Source organism: Vipera ursinii (assembly GCF_947247035.1).
Source record: "Vipera ursinii genome assembly, chromosome: 6".
Classification (NCBI taxonomy): domain Eukaryota; kingdom Metazoa; phylum Chordata; class Lepidosauria; order Squamata; family Viperidae; genus Vipera; species Vipera ursinii.
The window spans coordinates 19,507,196-19,529,850 of NC_139515.1; the positions used below are offsets into that span (position 1 = coordinate 19,507,196).

At 35.5% G+C, this 22,655-nt stretch overlaps 1 protein-coding gene across 4 annotated transcripts in view; it reads right to left on the reverse strand.

Annotated features, from left to right (window-relative positions):
* The window catches only part of PLXNB2 (plexin B2), a 376,688-nt gene that overhangs the window by 81,619 nt on the left and 272,414 nt on the right, over positions 1-22,655 (reverse strand). For all 4 annotated transcript variants that reach the window (XM_083365660.1, XM_083365663.1, XM_083365662.1 and 1 more), the window contains 8 exons: positions 19,823-19,934; positions 18,751-18,853; positions 17,979-18,080; positions 13,449-13,541; positions 11,465-11,546; positions 4,956-5,116; positions 1,047-1,195; positions 465-573 (listed from right to left, as the gene is read on the reverse strand). In XM_083365660.1, coding sequence (XP_083221786.1) covers positions 465-573; positions 1,047-1,195; positions 4,956-5,116; positions 11,465-11,546; positions 13,449-13,541; positions 17,979-18,080; positions 18,751-18,853; positions 19,823-19,934 — 911 coding nt within the window. The remainder of the gene's footprint in view (positions 1-464; positions 574-1,046; positions 1,196-4,955; positions 5,117-11,464; positions 11,547-13,448; positions 13,542-17,978; positions 18,081-18,750; positions 18,854-19,822; positions 19,935-22,655) is intronic.

Genomic DNA, 22,655 nt, shown 5'->3' on the forward strand with positions numbered 1-22,655 from the left:
TTATAGCCAATCTCAAGAAAAGTAGTTTTGGCTTACTGTAGAGTTGATTTCATGATCTAGCCTACCTAGAGCTGACAAGCAGGGATGTCTGCAATTGAATATAGGGGTTGGAGGATAGTACTACTAAATTGGCTGAAACTACCGGTATTTTTTTTCTTCATTACCACTGGCTCTAGTAGCTCTAGCACAGAGTGTCAAACTGCAGGCCTGTGGGCCAGATGCGTCACACAGAAGCCGCGCCCACCCCATTGTCGGCAATGGCAAAATAGTCCTGATACGTTGAGTCCTGATACAATATGGTTTCTCAGTATGATATCACTAGGCTTATTGATTTTCTTTTGAGATGATCTTTAATGTTCCCCAGTAACAGATGACCAAATATACAGTAAATAAAAATGAATAAGATTTTCCATACACATGAATGTACACAAATATAGACACAAAGAATACATATATACACTCACCTGATATGTAAATTGCACTTCATTTGTGGATGTGCCATATTGTCCATTTATATTAACTTGAATTTCACCTGTTTTTTCCATTGACCCTTGCCCAACTTCACATACAATTCTGTTTATAAAAACACAAAACGACATATAAAGGTTTAACAGTCTGCATATTACCAGCTAGTCCATTCTTGAACTACATGCATACAAGAACACACACAGATTTAGATCATAAGCCTAACACCAAGATATGTAAAAAATATATGTTTAGAGGGTCTCATTATCCTAAGGCCTTTATGATAAAAAAGCAATTAATTATATCATTTATTTGAACAAGAGAAAACTCAATTTTTGTGAAAGTGTAGAAATCTTTCTTCAGTGATATAACTGGAAATATCAGCTGATGAAATAAAAAAAATTGATTGTAGCCCCAAGATTATAAAAATAGATGGCTGTTATTGTATATCTTTTAATTATACTTTTAAACAGCAGCAAAATAATAATTAAAACAACTCTCAAAATATATTAACAGTTATGCAGACTTTATTTTTATTTCTTGGGTACTCACTTTTGTCAAAGTTATCAGGAATTACTTACTTGGTAGAAACAGAATAGAATTCTTTTCTAAATTGACATTCAGTGTTGGCTACCATTATTTCTTTGACATCTTCAGCCTTTATGCCCAAATTAGATCCTCTTATTGTCAACAAAATTCCACCACTTAGAGGTCCATTCTTTGGTTCAATCTAAATATACAGAAAACATTATTGCCACCTATATTATATATAGTAGTGGCCAAAATTGTGGAAACCTTTTGGGAAAAGTGTAAATTTGAGGTTTGATGGCTAATAACACCACTTCATTTTGGAATAGTACCATATATCATATATACCATATATATACCATATATATAGTACCATATATATTTTTCCATATATCAATGGAAAAATAATTTAATCAAGAATGTAATGCAACAAAGTTTGTTCAATTATCCATATTCAATGAAAAGCTATAACCAAATAACCAGAAAAAGAAAGCACAACTTGCTTAGGTTGATATCAGGTAGCTTTCCTTCATCTGATTGTAGCCAATGAGCAGGAGTGTTTAGAAAACCAATCAGGTGTCATCTTGTTTGGGCAATGAGCCAATCAGATCACAGTAGAATTCAGTTATTGATGTCATGTATTGAAGCTGAGAGGAGGACATTTGTCAGTGTGTTATGTGATCACTATCAAGTTGGTTGGGTTTTTTTGTGTTCTTTCATTTAGTGAGCATGTAAAACATAATAAAATTAAAGTAATGGTACCAAGAGTTGACTGGTCACCCATAAAGAGATGTAAAATAGCATTATTAAGTGAACAAGGCTACAGTTATAAAGAAATTAGAAGAAAAATTGGTGGAAACCTAATCAAAGGTGGCATTTCTAAGTTTTGGAAGAGGTATAAGGAAACTCAGTCACTACAAAGCCACACTGGTAAAGGCAGGAAAAGGTGCACAACAGCAAGAGATGTTAGAAGAATTAAGAGACTGTGCCTACGTGACAGAAGAAAATCATCTGAGTGTATACAAGATGAAATGGCTCAATGCAATGTGAACTTGAGTGCAAGGACTGTTTGGCGCAGGATGCAGAAATTTGGCCTAAAATCTAGAATTCCATGAAAAAAGCCACTTTTATCTCTCAAACAAAGGTTGAAAAGACTAAACTGGGCTAAAACCCATGTTACCTGGACAGAGGAACAATGGCACAGTATTATTTGGAGTGACAAGACCAAGATCGCCCTGTTTGGTAGTGATGGCATAAAATACGTAAGGAGAAGAATTGGAGAAGATCTGCATCCTGATTGCATTATACATGTACCATGAAACACCCAGTCAGTGTTATGATCTGGGATTGTATGACATCAAAAGGTATGGGCAGAATTTGTGTGATTAATGGGAATATAAATGGCCAAAAATACATTAATGAAATACCTGAGCCCAAACTGAAGCCTTCCACACATGATCTTTTCCAAGTCAATGAAGCATTTATATTTTAACAGGATTAAGCTCCATGTCATGTTGCTGCTGTGTGCAAAAAGTGGTTTCAAGATAATCATATTCCACTACTGGAATGGCCTAGGAATAGCCCAGACCTTAACCCAATTGAAAATCTATGGAGTCGACTAAAGAAATTTGTTAGCCAGAAGCGACCCAGCAATAAAGCCCAGTTAATAGAAGCAATCATTCAATCTTGGTTTCACATTGTAACAGCTGCAGAACTAAAGGACTTGGTTGACTCCATGGGAACACGTTGTAAGGCCATAATTCATGCTAAAGGTTACCCAACAAAGTATTAACTGACATGGTGATAATTTTTGTATATCTCATTTTTTCTACGTGTTTCATTTTTCTTCTTTATCACTGCTATTCTAATAGCAAATCCTTCATAAAAGTTATTGCGTTACATTCTTGATTAAATTATATTTCCATTAATATATAATTTTATGGTACTACTTAAAAAAAGTGGTCTTATTAGCCATCAAACCTCTAATGTACACTTTTCCCAAAAGGTTTCCACAATTTTGGCCACTACTATAAAATAATAACTAGGAGGTTAACAAACATATATGAAATGCCACAGTAGCAGCTGAATTTGCTTAAAACAGTAGGTTCCTAAACTGGCAGAAAAAAACAGAAATAGATCCAGGTTACTTGAATCCCCAAAACATTGATATATTGGTCATAACAAATAAAGAGGACACATAAGCTCTGCAATTTTAACTTCAAACTTCCAGAAAGATGCCTAAGGTGCCTAAGCTTAACTTTACAATTGTTTTTTTAAAGCCATAGACTTTGGCACTGTTGTTATATTTTGATTAATCTTTCTAAACCATATGAATCCTTCTCCATCAGCAAATCAGCAAATGTTTTGGTGCTATAACATAAGGACAGACAACATTTTGTCTTCCAAATATTATTTACTAATTTGTTTTTATTTATTTATTAAATGTATATGCTACCTGTCTCTCTGACAAGCGATTCTTGCTCACTTCAAGCTTACACAAACCAAAACAGCATTACTGAGGAACGATGGAATCTGCAATTCAGTAGCTTCTGAAAACAACAGGATTTGTCCATTCTGCTCTAACATCCTCCATTGTGCTGGAGAAGGCCTTTTATGAGCTATTCTCCTTCCTGAAACATACCGTATTTTCCAGCGTATAAGACGACCCGGCGTATAAGACAACCCCCTACTTTTAAGAAGTTTTTCAAGGTTTTTTGTCTTATATGCCGGAAAATACTTACATGCCCTGCCCTCCCTGTCCGTCGCAGAGGAGGCGAAGGCCCGACTGGCCCCGCTGGCCCTCCCACTGCTCTCGCGCTTCTGCTGGCCCCCGAGACGCAGCGTTTCCCGGGCGGCAGGCAGCACTGGAGGGCAGCCGCCACCCGCCACAGCCGGCGCCCCTCCTGCTTTCCCCCCCCAGGCCTTGAACTTCTCCCATTCGGCGCAGGGCGGGGCAGCTCCGCCCGCAGCCTCTTTTTCATGTGCCGCTTCCCTCTCACCGTCGGCCGAGGTGCGCTCGGCCCGGGCTCCCGGTCCCTCTTCCCGACCAGCTTCCCGCCCTGCCCCTCATGGAGCTGGACTGGGCGTGCAGCCTCTCGGTGTGGCTGCTTTTCCTGGGCAGCCTGGCGGTGCGGCTCCTGTGCTCGGACCTGTTGCTGAGCCGGCGGCTGCTGCTGCACATGGGGCTGCTGCCCCTCAGCGCCGCGCTCATGGCGGCTGCCTGCTGGCTCGTCTCGGCCAGCACCGCCCGGCGGAAGTGCAGCGTCGGACGGGAGCAGGACTTCCCTGCCGGCTCCCGTCCGATGCTCTTAGGGAAGAGCGAGCCGGCAGGGAAGTCCTGCAAACGCACGCGCACGCAGGACTTCCCTGCTGGCTCCACACTCTTCCCTCTTGAGGCAGCTGCTGCCTCAAGAGGGAAGAGCGAGCCGGCAGGGAAGTCCTGCAAACGCACGCGCATGCAGGACTTCCCTGCCGGCTCCATGCTCTTCCTTCTTGAGGCAGCTGCTTCCTCAAGAGGGAAGAGTGAGCCGCCTCAAGAGCAGCTGCCTCAAGAGCGAAGAGCGTTGGACGGGAGTCGGCAGGGCAGTCCTGCACACGCGCGCACTCCCCAGCTGCTAAGGAGCAGCCGGGGAGTGCGCGCGTGCGCAGGACAGCCCTGCCGGCTCCCGCCAGACGCCACCCACTGATTTTCCGGCGTATAAGGCGACTGGGTGTATAAGACGACCCCCCAACTTTTGAGAAGATTTTCAGGGGTTCAAAAGTCGTCTTATACGCCGGAAAATACGGTATGTTCAAACCTCTTGCTATTTATCACTTTGCATTTTGATGGTAAGAAAATACAGAATAATGATGGGAAAATACAGAGATGATTTATTATAGAACATGACCTACTTTGCTAACTGCTCCCAGCACTGCATTGCAAATTAATTTCAATATCGTGAAATTATGTGAGATTCACTTACCTGAGTAATGACTGGAGCAGGGCAGGTAGTTGTAGAAGATGAGCAACGTTTTGTGAAAACACAACTCTCCCTGGTTTCACACCAGACACACTGGTACTGAGGATCAGCCGCAAGGCACAAACTGCAGTCATCCCGACCATAAGAGCAGCTATATAAAGTCACTACAAAGATTGCAAATAAGTAAAGTGCATTTGCTTAGTATCAATTTCTAGTTCACAATTCAGAACCACAGAAACAACTCGTAATGGAAGCATGGATCAGGATAAGAGGGAAAGCAAAGCAATGAGGTGAAACATAATGCTGCTGCAATGGTCTTTTTTATTTGTTTAGTTTCTTTTTAAATTTAGTGGACCTACTGTGCTTAGCCATTTAAGACTGGGTAAGAATGACTCTTGAATGATATAGGGAAGGGACAAAATAAGATTTATTGTTACTGTTCTACTTGTCATGTAGTTAATTCCTGTCACTCAGTAATCTACTGATCATTTGCTTTATATGATTTTTTTTGTCAGATTGACACATTATAGACTGACCTATGGAGATGGCTGTATCACTTTTGTATTTATCAGTTCTCAAATGTTTTAGTTTGGAAGCTGTGGCATGTTAGAGCTGGACCACTTAGGGGTCAGGCCCAGGTCCCTCCAACAACTTGTGAAAATGGCAGGCCAGTAGAGGTAAAGAGGAGAAGAAAAAGCAAGTTTTGTCAAAAAACAGTACAAAAAAAACAGTACAATGAATGAGTGAAGATGGAACAAGAGGACTGAAAACTACTTGTTTGGAGCAAATAAGGAATAAATATGAAGCAATTTATTTTTTGCAAAGTATAGTTTCTGAAAAAGAAATCTGAAAGTGAATGATAACATAGATGTGACAAAACACTATGGGATGGGATATTGAAAACACATAAATCCAAAACTCTATCATCAAATATGGTGGTTTTGATTTTCCTCAAATAAAATATATTTTCTTTCATTTTTTTTATATTGACATTCCCTTCTACAGTCTTCCTATTATGAACACAATCCCTATTTTTTATTAATACTACATATTTTTTGCCCAAACCCCAGACAATCTCTAACAATAAAATTAAAACTTTCCAAAATTTCTTTAATGAGTATGCAATAGACCTATGGTCAGAATTCAAAGAGTGTATGAGAACTTTCACTCAATATTCTGATATACCGATATAATTCAATCTATATCTCCACCATTTTACACTTCAATTTAGAGTCAAGGGAATGCAAATAGTTCTCTGGCATGCTTTGAGGCTGACAGATAAGGTCAGAGACCATGGATATGGGAGTACTGCAGAGCACTGAAATCCTGATAAAAATGCCCTGCCACTTTTGGTTATCATGATCATGAATCATGGAGAAAAGACAGAATCTCTTTTAAGCCTATAGACCCCTTAGGTGTTTGTAGATGGATAAAGTTAACTGGAGCTGAATTTACAGAAGTAAAGAATCTTGCAATAATACAATATTGTTGTGGGGAAAATAGGAGAAAGGAGAAGTATTAGGTATGTTCACTTATAAAGTTACTTAAAAAGTAATAAAGGTGGATAAAAATCTAATAAGTAAATAATAAGTAAATTCCAGAGATAAAAAGAAGGGTATTGTCCTCTAATATCAGGACAGGTAGTAAATCCAGGATGTTAAATGGTTATCTGAATGCTGGGCATGTTTGAAAATAATCTGAAAGAGGTTTTCCCACACAGTGTACACATAATCTCTTAAAAAATAGCTGCATCTTTTTTCAGGCTTCTGTATACATCTGAAAAATAACAACAATCACAAGCTGCTTCAATCAGTGATATTAAAGACACATTTAATATACCAGTAATAAGGAAGGAGGTAATGACAAACCACTTCCGGAAAAAATCTTGCCAAGAAAACTTCAGACACAAAACCAACGAAACTTTAATGCGATGACATATGTCCAGAATCGTGTGTGTGTGTGTGTGTGTGTGTGTGTGTGTGTATGTATATGTACATCTGCTTAAAGGAGGAGCTTTGTGCAAGCTTCTTAATGCTTTCAAATCTCATTTAAAGCATGCACAGCTGTAAGGATTGGAGCTGAGAACTAGTTCAGGAAAGTAAGAGCAACAAATAATACCAGTGTGATTTAGAATTTGGTCACTTTTTAAAACTGAGTGCTCAAACATTGTTCATCAATGGACATAAAACTGAAATATACAATTGATTATCATTATCAAATTTCTTATTTCTCCTATATTGTTTTCTTTAACAAATTTATATCTAGCTTCTCAGCTCAACAAGGAATATGTTGTATTCCACCCTCCATTTTTTCAGAATTAGGATTTTCCTAATGTTAGTCCAACATGCCTTAGATTATATGATGGGCAGTAAAGAAGGCTTGCAAGTTACATAGGAATCAGAGAAGTCTTGACAGTCTTTCCCATATTGTTACAATTTGGTGGTTCCTTTTTGTTAGTGCTTTCTTAAAAAGCACACATTTTCATAAACATTCATAAAAGTTTATCCCCTTTTATAAAATTTGTTAATATGACAATCAGACACCTTCTGATTTTTCTTCCTGAGGTCACCACCACCACCACCATCACCACCACAATAATAATAATAATAATAATAATAATAATAATAATAATAATAATAATAATAATAATAATAATAATAATAATATGGAAGGGATCTTGGAGGTCTTCTTGTCCAAAACCCTATATCATTTCATACAAATGGCTGTCCAGTCTCTTCTTAAAAACTTCCAGTTTTGTAGCATTCACAACTTCTGGAGCAGGTTGTTCCAATGATTAATTGTTCTGTCAGGAAGTTTCTCCTTAGTTCTAGGTTGCTTTTCTCTTTGATTAGTTTCCATCCATTGCTTCTTGTCCTGTCTTCAGGTGCTTTGGAGAATAGCCTGACTCCCTCTTCTTTGTGACAACCCCTGAGATATTGGAACACTGCTATCATGTCACCCCTCGCCCTTCTCTTCATTAAACTAGACATACCCAATCCCAGCAACTGTTCTTTATATGTTTTAGCCTCCAGTCCCCTAATCATCTTTGTTGCTCTTCTCTGTACTCTTTCCAGAGTCTCAACATCTTTTTTACATTGTGGCAATTAAAACTGGATGCAGTATTCCAAGTGTGGCCTTACCAATAATGCGTAACACAAATAAGGCATTGTAAAGTGGTATTAACACTTCATGTGATCTTGATTCTATCCATCTGTTAATGCAGCCTAGCACTGTGTTGGCTTTTTTGGCAGCTGCAGCACACTGCTGGCTCATATTTAAGTGATTGTCCACTAGGACTCCGAGATCCCTCTCACAGTTACTACTATTGAGCAAGGTACCACCTATACTGTGCATTTTGTTTTTCTTACCTAAATGTAGAACCTTACTTTTTTAACCACTGAATTTCATTTTGTTAGATAGTGCCCAATGTTGAAGTCTGTCAAGATCCTCCTGTACCTTAAAGCCTATCTTCTAGAGTGCTGGCTATTCCTGCCAGCTTGGTGTCGTCTGCAAATTTGATGAGTTACTCATCTATCCCCTCATCTAAATCATTGAAGAAGATGTTGAAGAGCACTGGGCCCAGAACAGAGCCCTGGGGCACCCCACTACGCACTTTCCTCCATGTAGATGCAGTTCCATTGAGGATCACACACTGAGTACGGACGGTCAGCCAGCTAAAAATCCATCTGGTGCTGATGCTGTCTAACCCACATTTTTCTATCTTATCAAGTAGTAGGTTGTGATCTACTTTATCAAATGCCAAAGTTCTAAGCATTATGCTTCCTGTCCCTCGTTCATTAATTTATATAAACACTAAAATCTATGAAAAGGCAAGTTAGCTGTATGATTAATAGTCAGATTTGACAATAAAATAATCCCTATAATAACTTAGGTTTGATTCTGAACTCCTAAAATAGATAGATAGATATAAGTATGCACTCTGATAGAAGGCATATGCTTTTAATGAAAATCTTTTGGGGGGGGGTTAATTTCAGCTTCTGAATTGGATCTGTACATATAAACATTTGAAGGGAACAGTGATAAGAGTCATGACAGAGGCTGATAGAACTCCATTTCAAAAAAATCTATATTTCAGAAATCTGTCTGCAGGTTCTCCATATCTAACCAACTGATCCAAAATATATTTCATCTGGGCATGCAGAAATGAGAATGACTCCTGTGTCTGCAAAAGCCAGCCTTTAAACCATCTCCAAATTAGACTTGTAATATACTGAATGTCCTCACAGCTATACATAATACAGATACAGAGCTCAAAATGTTAATAAGTTTTGTTACTGATCAGCTCATTAAATGTATCAGCAGCAAGCCTGACATTGGATTCTAGCCTGCATCCATCGTTTTTAGATTCTAGCTGGGAAGCCATTGATAAAACAGGACAAAGGATAAAAGGGCTGAATTGAATTTAACATTGTTCACAGTCTCCAGTGGCTATAAAAAAAAGTATTAGATACCAGTGTATCTAATATCTATTTTAACTACTTGCGGTAGTTAAAATAGGCGATTGAAAGAAAGGAACTCATTTACAGTTGGAAATGCAATAATTGCTTTTTTTCTAAGTGAATAACTATTAGTCTTGGGAACTGAACAATATATAAATATGCATAATAAAGATAAATAAATGACTGATGCTATTGATTTAATGATGTAATTACATTCATCTACTAGGTTTAATAATAATACACACATACACATGAAAATTGATAATAATGATAAAAAACCTTTCACACTTTGTTTCTCATTTCCTTTTATCCTTTCTCTAAGCTTGACAAGTTATTTCAGATAGATGGCATTCTGTTATTTCCAATTGATTTTTGAAAAGATAAAGCAGGAGCATATACAGAAAACAGAATTTCTGAAATATTCCTTTGGGATTATACCACAGCATTTACTAAATTGAAAGGAACTTAACTGATAGACTTAGATGAAAATAGTTTAGGAACTGAGTCTTATCTTTGCAATAATTATTGGATGAATTATTTTTTTCTGAGCATGTTCAAGAAAAAGATGGCCAGCGTGCTATGTAAGGGAAGAATATTCTGTATCAGTATGGTAAGTGGTAAGCAATATTTGAATAGTCAACCTAGAACTAAGGGGAAAATTCCTAACAGTGAGAACAATTAACCAGTGGAACAAATTTCCTTCAAAAATTGTGGGTGCCTCAAAACTGGAGGCTTTTAAGAAGAGACTGGGCAGCCATCTACCAGAAATAGTATAGATCTCACACGAGAGCAGGGGGTTGGACTAGATGACCTCCAGGTCTCTATTACTGTTACTGAATCATGGGTGGTTGCAATTCAATCTGCTGAGATTCGATAGGGCATTAATTGTGTAATGAGTTTTCCATTTTATATTCTTTTTTTAGACTTTAAAAAGTGTGAACCAGTTGAATCAGTAGCCTTATTGTCCTAAAGAACCACAAATAGCCATTGATTTAATGTCATTTTCTGTGTTGGGGGAGATTAAGGATGGATCTAATCCCTGCTCCAATCCCCAATTTTAGTTTTGAGAAAAAAAGAAAAGTAAGAAATGCATTAGTGAAACTCATCTGTTTTGCTACTGAATATGATGCAGCCTATACTTGCATGATATTTTTATATAATTTCTCTGGAAATGCTTAGTAAAACATACACTATGATTTTTTTTAAGTCGAATACATTCCATCAATGGTCCATTATCTTGACAAATAATAAGATGTAATCTGTTTGGGCTGAGAAGATATCAATGTTTTTTTTAAAAGAATATATTTATTTATACATTGTTACAATCATTAAAAGGATTACTATTGCTTATAATCATAGCTAGAGACTGTAAGATTTATTATAAATATAGACATATCAGATGCACATGACACTGAATTCCAGCAAAAGAATTACTAAAATGGCTTTGGAAAGTAACACTTTGATTCTGTCAAGTTTAATTACTCATTGTAATTGATCCTCCTGCCCAGCCATGAAATATACTGCCTGGATTTATGCTTTGAGAAAAAACACTTGTAGATTTTGATAGAAATATTCTCATGCATGCTGATCTAAAGTTTAAAAAAGCAGTAGTAATAGTATCACAAAGAAACAAACATCTTGATTTATTGTCTATAGTTTCTGCAGTTTTATGAAAGAATCATCTAATTACTTCCAAGTTGTGTTATATCATGTCTGAAGCTAGACTGGCCCAAGTTGTTATTGAAACTAATTCTATGTATAAAAGGCCACATTTTCTTTTTTCATTTCAGACATGCCATAAGTTACTTTATTCAGTGCTGTTGTAACTTTGAACAGTCACTAAATGAACTATTTTAAGTTGAGGACTACCTCTTTAATAATTTTGACCTGTTCTGATTTTAAATTTACGTGACTGCTTGTTGATAATTTTGATAAGTATACATTCATCATTTAAATAACGGACAACTCTGAAAAGTCATGACCTTGGAAAAATTAAAATATTTCCCATTAATTTCTATTTCTCTCCTCCATTTTAGGTTGCTGGATACTTACCAATTAACTTGCTATCAATTTTATCTTTATCTGTTTTAATGAATAAACTCAGTGGTAGAGTTTCATTTTCAATATTGGTAATCTGAAAATAAAAAATAATAATAATTGAAAAAGGTAGGTTTACTTGAAACAGCTGACATCCTGCAATGATACTTTCAATATTACTATTATGCAACAACATTTGCCTATCCCAGGTCCATGGGAATGACTTGATAAGTGGACAAAAAATGCCAATTCCAGTCTAAATACCTGGCTGCCTGTGCAACCAAACCATAATAATAATAGTACCCATAATGACAGGCCCCTTGGGTGGAATTCCAAAACAGAAGCACCACTTGAACACTATTGGCATTGACAAAACCAGCAATTGCAAAAGGCTATTTTACTTGAAACGGTTGTATGGAAGGTGCACCTGGAGAATCAGAGAGAGGAGTTTGGGCAGCACAGAGCTTTCCTAGGGAGGGGAAATACTCTACCTGCTAGAGGTAAAAAGTTATAACTTTAGTTTGACAAGATTCACTGTCTTAGGAATACTCAGGATATATCTAGTAGATTAGAACATTATTAACTTTAGCTTGGCAAGATTGCGTTGTCTTTGGGCTTGGGCCTGATAACAGCTTCTATTCTGTGATGATAACTTTAATGGCATCAAATGACATCTTCTGATCCTAGGTCCTTGTGAAAGACTTGATGGGTGGATAAAAATGCCAAATCCAGTCTAAATATCTAGCTGGCTATGTAACTACTACCACCACCACAAATTTCATTTAAAAATTATCCAATGTTTTTGGCCATATATCTAAAACCAAACGACTTACTACTGTACTACTGCAATATTAGTCACCTAAGTGACTAATGACTATTCACAGTCATATTATTCCAGCACACACAAAAAAAAGAACTGTGCAGCAAAAAGCAAATAAATGCACCTGAAAATGTTACTCTGTAACAGGAACACAGAAGAGCTATTCTAGAATCAGGTTAAAATATTTATGTAGTCCACTATTCTGTTCTCATAGTAACCATCCAACTATCTCTGGAATTTGCTACTTTTCATTCATCAAGAAATATATATTGAGAAATATACTGTCTCTGGCAGTGAAATCAATATGCAGTCATTATGGCCAGAAAATATAGTCTTAACCTGCACCAATATTCTCTGTTCCTTTAAGTTACCCATTTTGTGGTATGGTATTCCATACAATAACCATGAATTATATGAAAACTGTACTTCTACGTTTCTTGACTCACATTTAGTCTTACTTACTAACTCTAGGAAGATATAAAATGGAAGCAAAGTGCTTAGTCAGCTATGCTATAAAAGAAAAATATCCATTTAAGTAGATTTGTTTTCTTGTTTAAGAAATGTGGCTTCCAAAGAACTAAGAAAAAATATGAATAAAGCAGACAAAAATATACTTTGCATTCTGAAAGTCTACACCATTACTATAAATCTTCTTCCCGTGTAAAAGCTCATGGCATGAGAGTTTCCAGAACCATCTGTTCCATCCTATGTACAACTATCATAAGTACATTTCAGCCAACACAGAACATTTGAATGACATCAAAAGCTGACTTTATAATTTATCTTAGATAGGTCTTTGACACCAAACCTCCTCCACTTTCTTATCTCCATAGCAGGAGGCTTATGATATATGTTATATGAAAGAAGACAGATATTCTGCCACATGAGATCAAAAGGACTGTTCACAAACAGTCTGTGTATGAACACACCAACAGGAAATCAATGCCATTTTCTCTCCACACAAAAATACAGTCAACAGTTATTTGAACATGCCCAATAATATACCATTTATAAGTGACAGGTGAAAAACAGGACTTCCCCAATATTACATAAATCTACACCCCCCTAACTGTGACTACACTCCCATTTAAGCAAGACATGATTAATTATTCTATAACAATACAAAGAGAGAAAAAGAAAAAAAAACAATAAATCATTCTTAAAGAACCAAATTTTTACCTCTGGGCTTTCAAATAAATATTTTCCATTTTCTGTTTGTTCCACTGTGGTCTCAAATTCAAACTTATTATTTCCAATTTTGAAAGTTCTATCCTGTGAAAAGAAATCTTTGAATTATGATATTTATGTCATCATTAAATCAAAGTTTTATTGAACAATATAAATTCCACTTCTGGGGTGGGAATAAAACTACATTTGTGAGCAATATTATGAAAAAAAATTGTGTGTCTGGGAAAGAAGTTTACAGAATTGGCTGACTTCCCAAAAGAACAAAAGTTCCATGAAATCTGCATATATCTAAAATGCACACTTAGAAATAGTAGCGTGTTGCAGTGATGAAGACTATCAAAGTCATTTATATGCTTGTTCTGTCTATTGAGCCACTTCTAATTGTGGCTGGGCAATTTTAAAGCCCCTGGTCTCTTATGCTATTTTGCCTTTATATCAAATACTTATATTTGGTATAAAGAAGCCCTGGTGGCACAGGGTTTAGAATGCAGCATTGCAGGCTAAATCTGTCACAGCCAGGAGTTCAATCCTGAGCAGCTCAAGGTTGACTCAGCCTTCCAACCTTCCAAATGAGGGAGCATTGGGAGCATTACGCTGACTCTGTAAACTGCTCAAAGTCCTATAAAGCATTATGGAATTGTATATAAGTGTTATTGCTATATTTGACAGAGATCCTTTTGATAAAAAATAACTTATTTTCTAAATATGCCATTGTCAAGCCTACTCTAACCAACTGCAAAGTGTGCCAACTATGTTTTCTTCACATCCATTAAAAAATATGTTATTGTTTATACTATATACCATAAGTGTTTATGACCTTTTAAGGTTTTATCCCATTAAACCCATTTTGAATCATCCAAAGCATAAAAAAAGAAGAAATTATACAAGGCGGGATGGGGAAAGATAGGTATAAAATATTAAAATTTTATTAGTACTAAAGCAGACAGGTTTGTATCTGGTACATTCAAAAAATAACTTCCTCATTTATTTATTGTCACAATTGTGTGCAAGTTAGGATGTTTTTACTCATAGCCTTTTAATTCCTTAATTAAACAATCGAAGTCAGACACTATTTATGGCAGTATTTTGCTTCTACTCTTCCAGGCATTATATAATAAAAGCAAAAGTTTTTTAAAAAATTTTAATAGTGACCTTGGCTCATAGAAAACAGATAACAGTATATATTATAATCTTTGCTTTCCTATGCATAAATATGAAATATAAATAGAGAACTAGTTTTGTCTAGTGATTAAGGCATTGGGCTGGGAACTGATGTTCTCATCCTGCCTTGGGCACAAAGCCAATTGGGTGACCTTGGGCGAGTGATTTTCTCTCAGCCTTAGTAAGGAGGCAATGGCAAAGCACTTCTGAAAAACTTTGGGAAGGAAACTGCAGAGGCTTGTCCCAGCCGTCTCTACAGATCAAACATGATTGAACAGAAGAAAAAAAATATCCATCCTGAACAAGTTGCAATACATTCAGAAATCAGAGTGAGAATTTTTCTAACTCCTGAATGTGAAAAAGACATCTGATATGTCTTTTTACAGTACTACAGTAGAATTTTCTGTAGCAAGCATTTTTAAACACAAATTTGCTACTTAGAAGGTAAAAATATGGTACTCTATTTCTTTTGCTAATGTACTATAAATTCAGTTACCTCTCCATTTATCAAGAACTCTTGTGGAAATCATTAAGAATGTCCTTTATCTCATCTTGATTTTAATTTGATATAAAAACCATCCGTCTGTTACATCAGTAAAATTGAGGACCTTTTGAGTATAAGAATGGCTGGACTTAAATATTAACTGTTAGAATATGCTGAGGATAGTCTCTTTGATAGTGTTATATTTTATATATATTGTTTGTTAATTTGTAAAGGTATGTATAGAACAGGAGTGTGATGTTCCTCCTATAGGTTGTGATGCCTATTACTGATCATTCAGTAATAACTGAGCTCTCAACTGTTGTTTGAATTCTTTCAATTTTTTAAAAAAGTAGTTGTAGCTCCAAATGTTCCTTTTTTAAAAATCAAAATCAGCATTAATAGATGGTTAATCATCTCACTCAATTCATAGGAAAAACACATTTTGTATAAATAAAAGTAACTTTTAAAATCAATACATTAGTGATATCCAAACACAATATTCATATGTGCCCTGATCTTTTGCACATGATCACACTCTGGTTGTGTTCAGTCAAGCTGCCAATGTTGGGTTTGGATTACATGCTAAGAAAGTTACAACTAACCAAGCTTATCATGATATGTGAATACAGCTACTAGCTTTTTAAATAGCATTGTTGAGAGTGAACCTTAATCCAGAATATGCTGCTGGTTCATACTTCACCATGAAGACGTATTATTTGTATAATGATGGAACTTCTTGCTTATTTTCACGGTTGACATAGATTATATACAAGGACTTATCTTAGGTTCAAACTACAAGGTACCATAACTCCAAAGCTACCGCAGAGGTGCCCTACTGATGTTAATTAAGTTAAAATGAGTTAATTAAACGTGAAGACACAAATAGGATTGTGATGTCTTTTCAGGAGCATGATTTTAAAATTTGACATTTCTTTGGGCTCAAAATCAGGAGACAGAAAGAATGCCTCTGCAATAGTCTAATTGCCTTGGATGTGTTAAACCTGCAAACCATTTCCTTGTCTATCTTTTTATTAACTTTTGCTCTAGATGAAGATATTCCATTGTGCAGAGTTTCATTTTGCTTTTTAGTATTTTACATACTGGCATTAAAACCTGTGTTGACTGATCAGAAACATAACCAATTTTTCCCATTAGATATTTGGAATTTACATTTGTCATACTACTTGTAAAATGTTTAAGTCTAGACAAGATGAGTCAGTTTGATATAGTAGTTTGAAAGTTAGACCTGTTATGTAAAGGGAAGGAGAATTTATCAGAGTTATTTTTTATTTTTATTCTTTTTTCAGCATACAACCTGGGCGGATTCTATGTTTAATGTTAAATTTAATTGATATTTGGATCATTTTCCCCCTTTTTGTGCACCATTTTTTGTTCTTGTTGTTGTTAGTGTTGGCTATATGTTTTTCTCTTTTTATTTTATTCTTATTGTTAAAATAAAATAAAAAAACAGAAGTTTGAACATTAGACCAAGGCAAGGAGCATATGGATAAATCTGGTATTTAGTGGATTATCTTTGCAAAAGTATGTACTATAGGCATAGGCATAGGGCTATGCAGTCAAAATATTTTGTGCTTATGCTAAATACATTGCTTTTCATATAAGCTACAAGTAAAAGAAAAGTTTTTAGCAACATTCTTCTGAATCAGGTACTTCAAGAATATATATGAGCACTAAGGAATATGGAAGTAAACAAAGGTGCAACATTCTGCAGAATCAGTGGATGAGGAGCATGTTGAAGAAAGAGAAGAATAACAATTGTTGGGGAATTCATAATGTTGGTTACGATTCTGCATCTGAGGAACTTTCTCCCATTATTGTTTTATGACAATTTTCCCTATCCTGATGAAGTGATCTTAAAGAAAAAGGGGAGGAAAGAGAAGTAGCAAGGTGGATAGTGTCAATTACAGTAGCAATAAATGCTACTGTACTGGGAAGAAATGAAGGACCAGGTTAAGGATAAACCATCATGAAGAAATTCTTTCTGTGGGTTGCTAAGAGTTGACAATGACGTGATGAATGCAATTATCGTCATCATTATCAAATGAGAAGATTCTTTGAAAGAATCTTATAAGAAAGCAAGCAAAAGGAAAATCATAACAGCAAGGGCTAAATTTGAGATCCTTAGAAATAAGCAGACATCTAAACAAAAGAGAGATGGTATATTTGTTCATTGCACTGTTAGTTCTGGTAGAATTAACATTGAAAGTAAACCAAAAAATTCAAAGAGTATCTACTTTCTCAATGATTTCCTCATATCTCTTACGGTGTACATAATATGCACCGAGGACTATTGCTATACTTTATTCCTCAATATTAACCAAAACATTACAATAATAAATACTATGCAGAAAAACCACCAGTGTTCAGGACATGTCCATTCATAAAAAAAACCCATTCATTTAAAAATAATTTACCAAGTGATGTTTTGTTTGCATCATGCTAAAGCATGGAAGTGGATTTTAATCATATCTTCAGATAGATCAATTTCTAATGAATTACTGACCTCTAATACAGTGATCAAATTTTCCTGCTCATAAAAGGGTTCATTAACATGCAAAGCAGCTCTCTGTATGAATCCCTATAGATGTACAGGTTCATCTGCTGATGAAATTCAGAGAAACCCCACAGTGCTACAACACACTGGAAGTTTTGACTGGGTGATGCATAACTTTTCTCTAGTAAAGATATTTTTAAATTATCCATCAAAACAAGCTTTAAAAATTGCATGATAAATTATGTATTCTTTCCATTCTAAAAGGCTCCTCACAACACATGACATTTAATTTTTAAACAAGGGAATTACAAACTATCGGGTTTTATATCTTAAATACATTTTAGCATTTATTTAAATTTACCTGATAATTATCTAGATTCTTTCCTTCAAAATAAACTTTTGTTGAGACCTCCATTGGTATTATTTCAGGACTGGGATTTAGAAAATGTGGACATTCTTCTTCCTAGAAGATAAACATTTCATACATATTAGTACAGAAATTGTGAATATCAAAACATACTTTGGACAATGATTTTTTGTGTTGTTATTATTTTTCCAGATTTGATTACAAGGATACAAATTAGTATGTTGGAATGTCTGAACTACTACTCAACACTTGAAAACTTTCCATCCTTACAAGTAAACTATGAAACAGAATGGAGGGCAAATATAATTACCTAAGCACACAGTTATAACTCAGATACTGTATTTATGTCATATTTATATTTCTCCTACCTCTTGAATAATGGGGATTTTAAAAACAGGTCTATATCTTTTTTGCTATGAAGCATAACTCAACTGACTTTGGACCTCCACAAAGCAATTGGATAGGTTTCACAATACATTTACTTTATAGTGTTTATACCCCTGCTGTATTGCCTGATATACTATCAATCTGATTTATTAGCTGATTGCTATCCTAATATTACCTGCAGAACTTCTAAATTTTATTCCTTTATATGCTCACTGGGCTGTGAAATATTACTATGAGGTTTTTTTAAAAAATACACTGCTATACAGTAGTTATATTTTATTTGAGTTTTAAAGATGTTGCCCATACTAAACATTATCTCATTTTATCATAACCAGGTTCAGCCAAAGTCTTGAATGAGATTCCACCTTAGAACATTTACCATATTCTGTTTAATCACATCCTGCTCTACGGAAGCATCTTCACAGACATGATTCTTCCAGTCCCATTGGCAATTCCATCTACTGCTTGCACAGGAATAACACCTACATGAATAAATAAGAAATGCTTTTAGTTTGCAAGCTCTTTGGCTCCCTTCTAATAATAACTTACAATGTCATTTTGTATATTAATAAAAATCCAAAGTCTTTCAGAGACAAAAATGTCGTTTGGAGGGTAGAAAATATTCATTACTGCCTGAGTGTATGTATGCACTCTTTAAACCAGCTGTAGCTTTAAATCCACAGCTGAAATATGATCCTGGGAAAAGACTAACTGGTTTATGGAGATGAAAACAGGACCACTACAGACATTCCCATGTGCTGCAAATCATATTTTTGCTTTATATCACAAAGCCATAATGGCCTGTTGGTAGCCCAAGAGTTCAACAAGGATATCTCCCCAAACGGCCAAATACACAGATACATGTTCTGATATAAGGACTTAAGAAACAACTAACGGTGTTACAAAGGTTCAACATTTCAAAATCCTGCTGTTGTGGTATATGAGACTATGGCTACAGTTTTTCTACCAGGACAAAGGACTCTAGGGCTGGAACAACGGTTTGTTACCATCATATGTAATCATGATACTAGAAATCAAGTGTTATATCAGGCTATTGGACCAGGAGATTTCCAAACTTCACCAACTGTTCCTTAACTCATCAATTGTTTGTATTGTTCTCAGTTATTTAACTTACAAAGCAAAGGAGATAACTCAGACAGATCTTAGATGCTTGAGTAGTAAAGGTCAGACAAAAAATGCTTCAAGGAAAGCAAGTGAAATGGGGTGTTTCCCCCACTATTTAAGTACTTTTTTTCCTATCAAGATACAGAAGGTCTCAGTTACAGGAAAAATCAAGGTATAGTTTACATCAGCTTTGCTAATACTCCACAGAAAAGTCTTCTTCTTTGAAAAACCTGACTATGAAATCAAAGGCATTAATTATTATAATATTTGAGTGCAAATAGCATGGGAAGGGGAGGTATAATGAAGTTTAGCAGCCAAATACTTACGGCTCATTTTCAATACGATTTATAGCTTCTCCGCAGTCATAAAAAGGGTATGTACCCGATGCAAAAAATATATTATCTCCAAAGGTCAGATGTACCAGAACCAGGACAGAGTCTACAAAAAATAGTAAAGATTAATTTGATTGAAGATGCTTTACAATTTACGTAGCCTGGTTCAATTTAAGGTCCATTCCAATAATATAGCCTACTGAAGCATTTATTGAACTTCGGAGGTTAGGGCATTAATCTTTGGCTTTTTCTTAATAGCATATAAAATTAAACCTGATGACAATAGGCATGATAAAATACTTTAGAATCCCAAGCTTTAACAATGCCCAAATGTTTTTTTCCCCAGAAGTAGTAAACATCCTATTTTTGAAAAATATAGTCTGATAAAAAGCAAAAGAATAGCAATAGCAATAGCATTAAGACTTATATACTGCTCCATAGTGCTTTACTTTCTAAGTGGTCTAGAGTCAGCATATTGCCCCAGTAATCTGGGTATTCATTGTACCAACCTCAGAAGGATGGAAGGCTGAGTCAACCTTTAGACCTGTCAGATGGAACTCCAGACTATGGGCAGAGTTAGTCTGCAATAGTCTGTGCCACCAGAGAAACACCACAGATAGAAAATAAAATGCATGAATAAATCTATTAATGAAAGAATCTTTGCCTTTAGATTTTTAATTATGTTAATGCTTCAAAAATGATTAGGCAGAAATGTTTGGACCTTGTGTGAGTATAGCACCTGTTTGCTCTTTATTAAAGCACACTAACTTTTTTCAGATTTCTATACAAGCCTGTGAAATGTCAATGAGATTTTAAAAAACCCAGCATCATTTTAAGTTTATATGGAACATTTGGGATGTTTTTAAAGAATAGCAAAAGTGCTTTGCTCTTATTTAAACTTCTGTTGAATTTCTAAAGAGGATATACTCCTATTTGTTTTTGATAAGATACATGGATTCAAAAATAAATTCATACATACACACAAAGATTACATACAGAAAGTATATGTTGCTCAAGTCATTTATGAATAAAGCATGCTTCTCAAATAGAAAATATGTTATGAAAGTAATAATTTGAGACTAAAATTTTGGGAAAACACTAGTATATTGCACATATTTCCTCTATTAATACATTACAAATCTGAATTATTACAGAATTAAGAATAGAAGAATAAAAATATTATTGTCACTCTAAATGTACACTAAATCAGCATATATTAAGAATGAAGATCTATAGAAATTGAGGCTTTCCCAATGAAACTCCTAGCTATTCCTTTTATAGAAATCATTAAATCCTCTGACAAGCTATTTCACAACCTATTGAGCAACTTCAAACTCTGCTTTCCTCTAACAGCTTGTGGAAAGAGTGGTGACAGCTTAGATTTAAGCTCACTTCATGAAAAATTCCAGTGAATTTTTTTGGATGTTTTTCACTTTAGGCCATACATTCAGAGGTCAACTGGAAACTGAATATATATTTTAAAGACGTCAGTTAATTCAGAGCTGTCACTTTTAAAACAAATTTATTATGACATAGTTCATTTGCATTGATCAAATCTTCTCAGGAGAAATGGATGTGACTAGAAGCATTTCTTACATTCCCCAGGAAACCACTAATTCTTACATTCCCCCCAGGAAACCACTTGCAACAATCTGCAAGAAATGGCATTATATAAGAAGGCATGCACTATTAACTTGCTAGAAAAATGCGCAAACAGAAAATCTTTTACATTCAATATTTATGAAGCAGCCACTGTCTGATCTTCCAAAGTATAGTCTACAGTGAAAAATAACCTAAAATGCATTTTTCTTTGAAACAAATAGTGTAAAGGGCACTCTCATTTTATCCTAGAAATTATGACAGATATTTATGTCATTCTACCACCCTAGACAGAAATGGCATCTAGGTCAAATATTTTTTTTTTAATTGAAAAGTTTTTCAATACATTTTATCTTTAACAAAACAACCCCTCCCCACCCACCCACCCCCTTCCCAACCCAACCCAACTATTAACTTTGGCTTTAGTCAACCAATGGTTTCGGCATATGATATGGCTTTTAAGGCAACTTTTTCAACCTGCTCTCCTGGATAGATACTGGAATTCAAATTTGAGAAGATCAGATAATATAATCTTTGTGTTTACTGTTTATGAATTTATTTACTATATTTATAAACTGGCCCAGTCAACTAGGATTCTGGGCAATAGATAACACGATTGGTATACCCAGAACCAAAATGGGAAGTTCAACTGAATAAAATAACAATAAAATGTAAATCTAAAGTAATGACCAGGACAAACTAGGGGCCGAATGCCCATTCGAATAACAAAGTTTGGCCTTGTGTCCTAAATACAAGAATGGAGGAAGTCATCCTCATTTCTGGATTTAGGGTATTTCAAAGAATAGTTGATATCACTGAGAAGCCCTAGCATCAGACCCACAGCCTGAGAACTGCATGGAATGGGGATAGGGGAGGCTCAGTAGTCCTGTTTGCAAGATGAATTGGATGGATAGATTCTAACTTGACATATCTGATATAATCCAATGCTTTAAAAGTGGATGAATAGCACTTTAAAAAGTCATCCAGCTGTATTTATATGCTGATGGGTTGTCTTCTCAGGAGTCTTGTCAATGAAAGTTTGAACCAGACAGTTTATAAATCATTTCCAAGGGTAGCCTGACATAGAGAGTATTACAGTAATCTTACTATGTGGTGAACGGAACATGACTCACCGTTGCTAGGGCATTTTATTCAAGGTAAGAGATACAACCAGTGCAGCAGCTGATACTGAACAAAAGTCTCCCTAATCATGGCTTATACTTGCTAT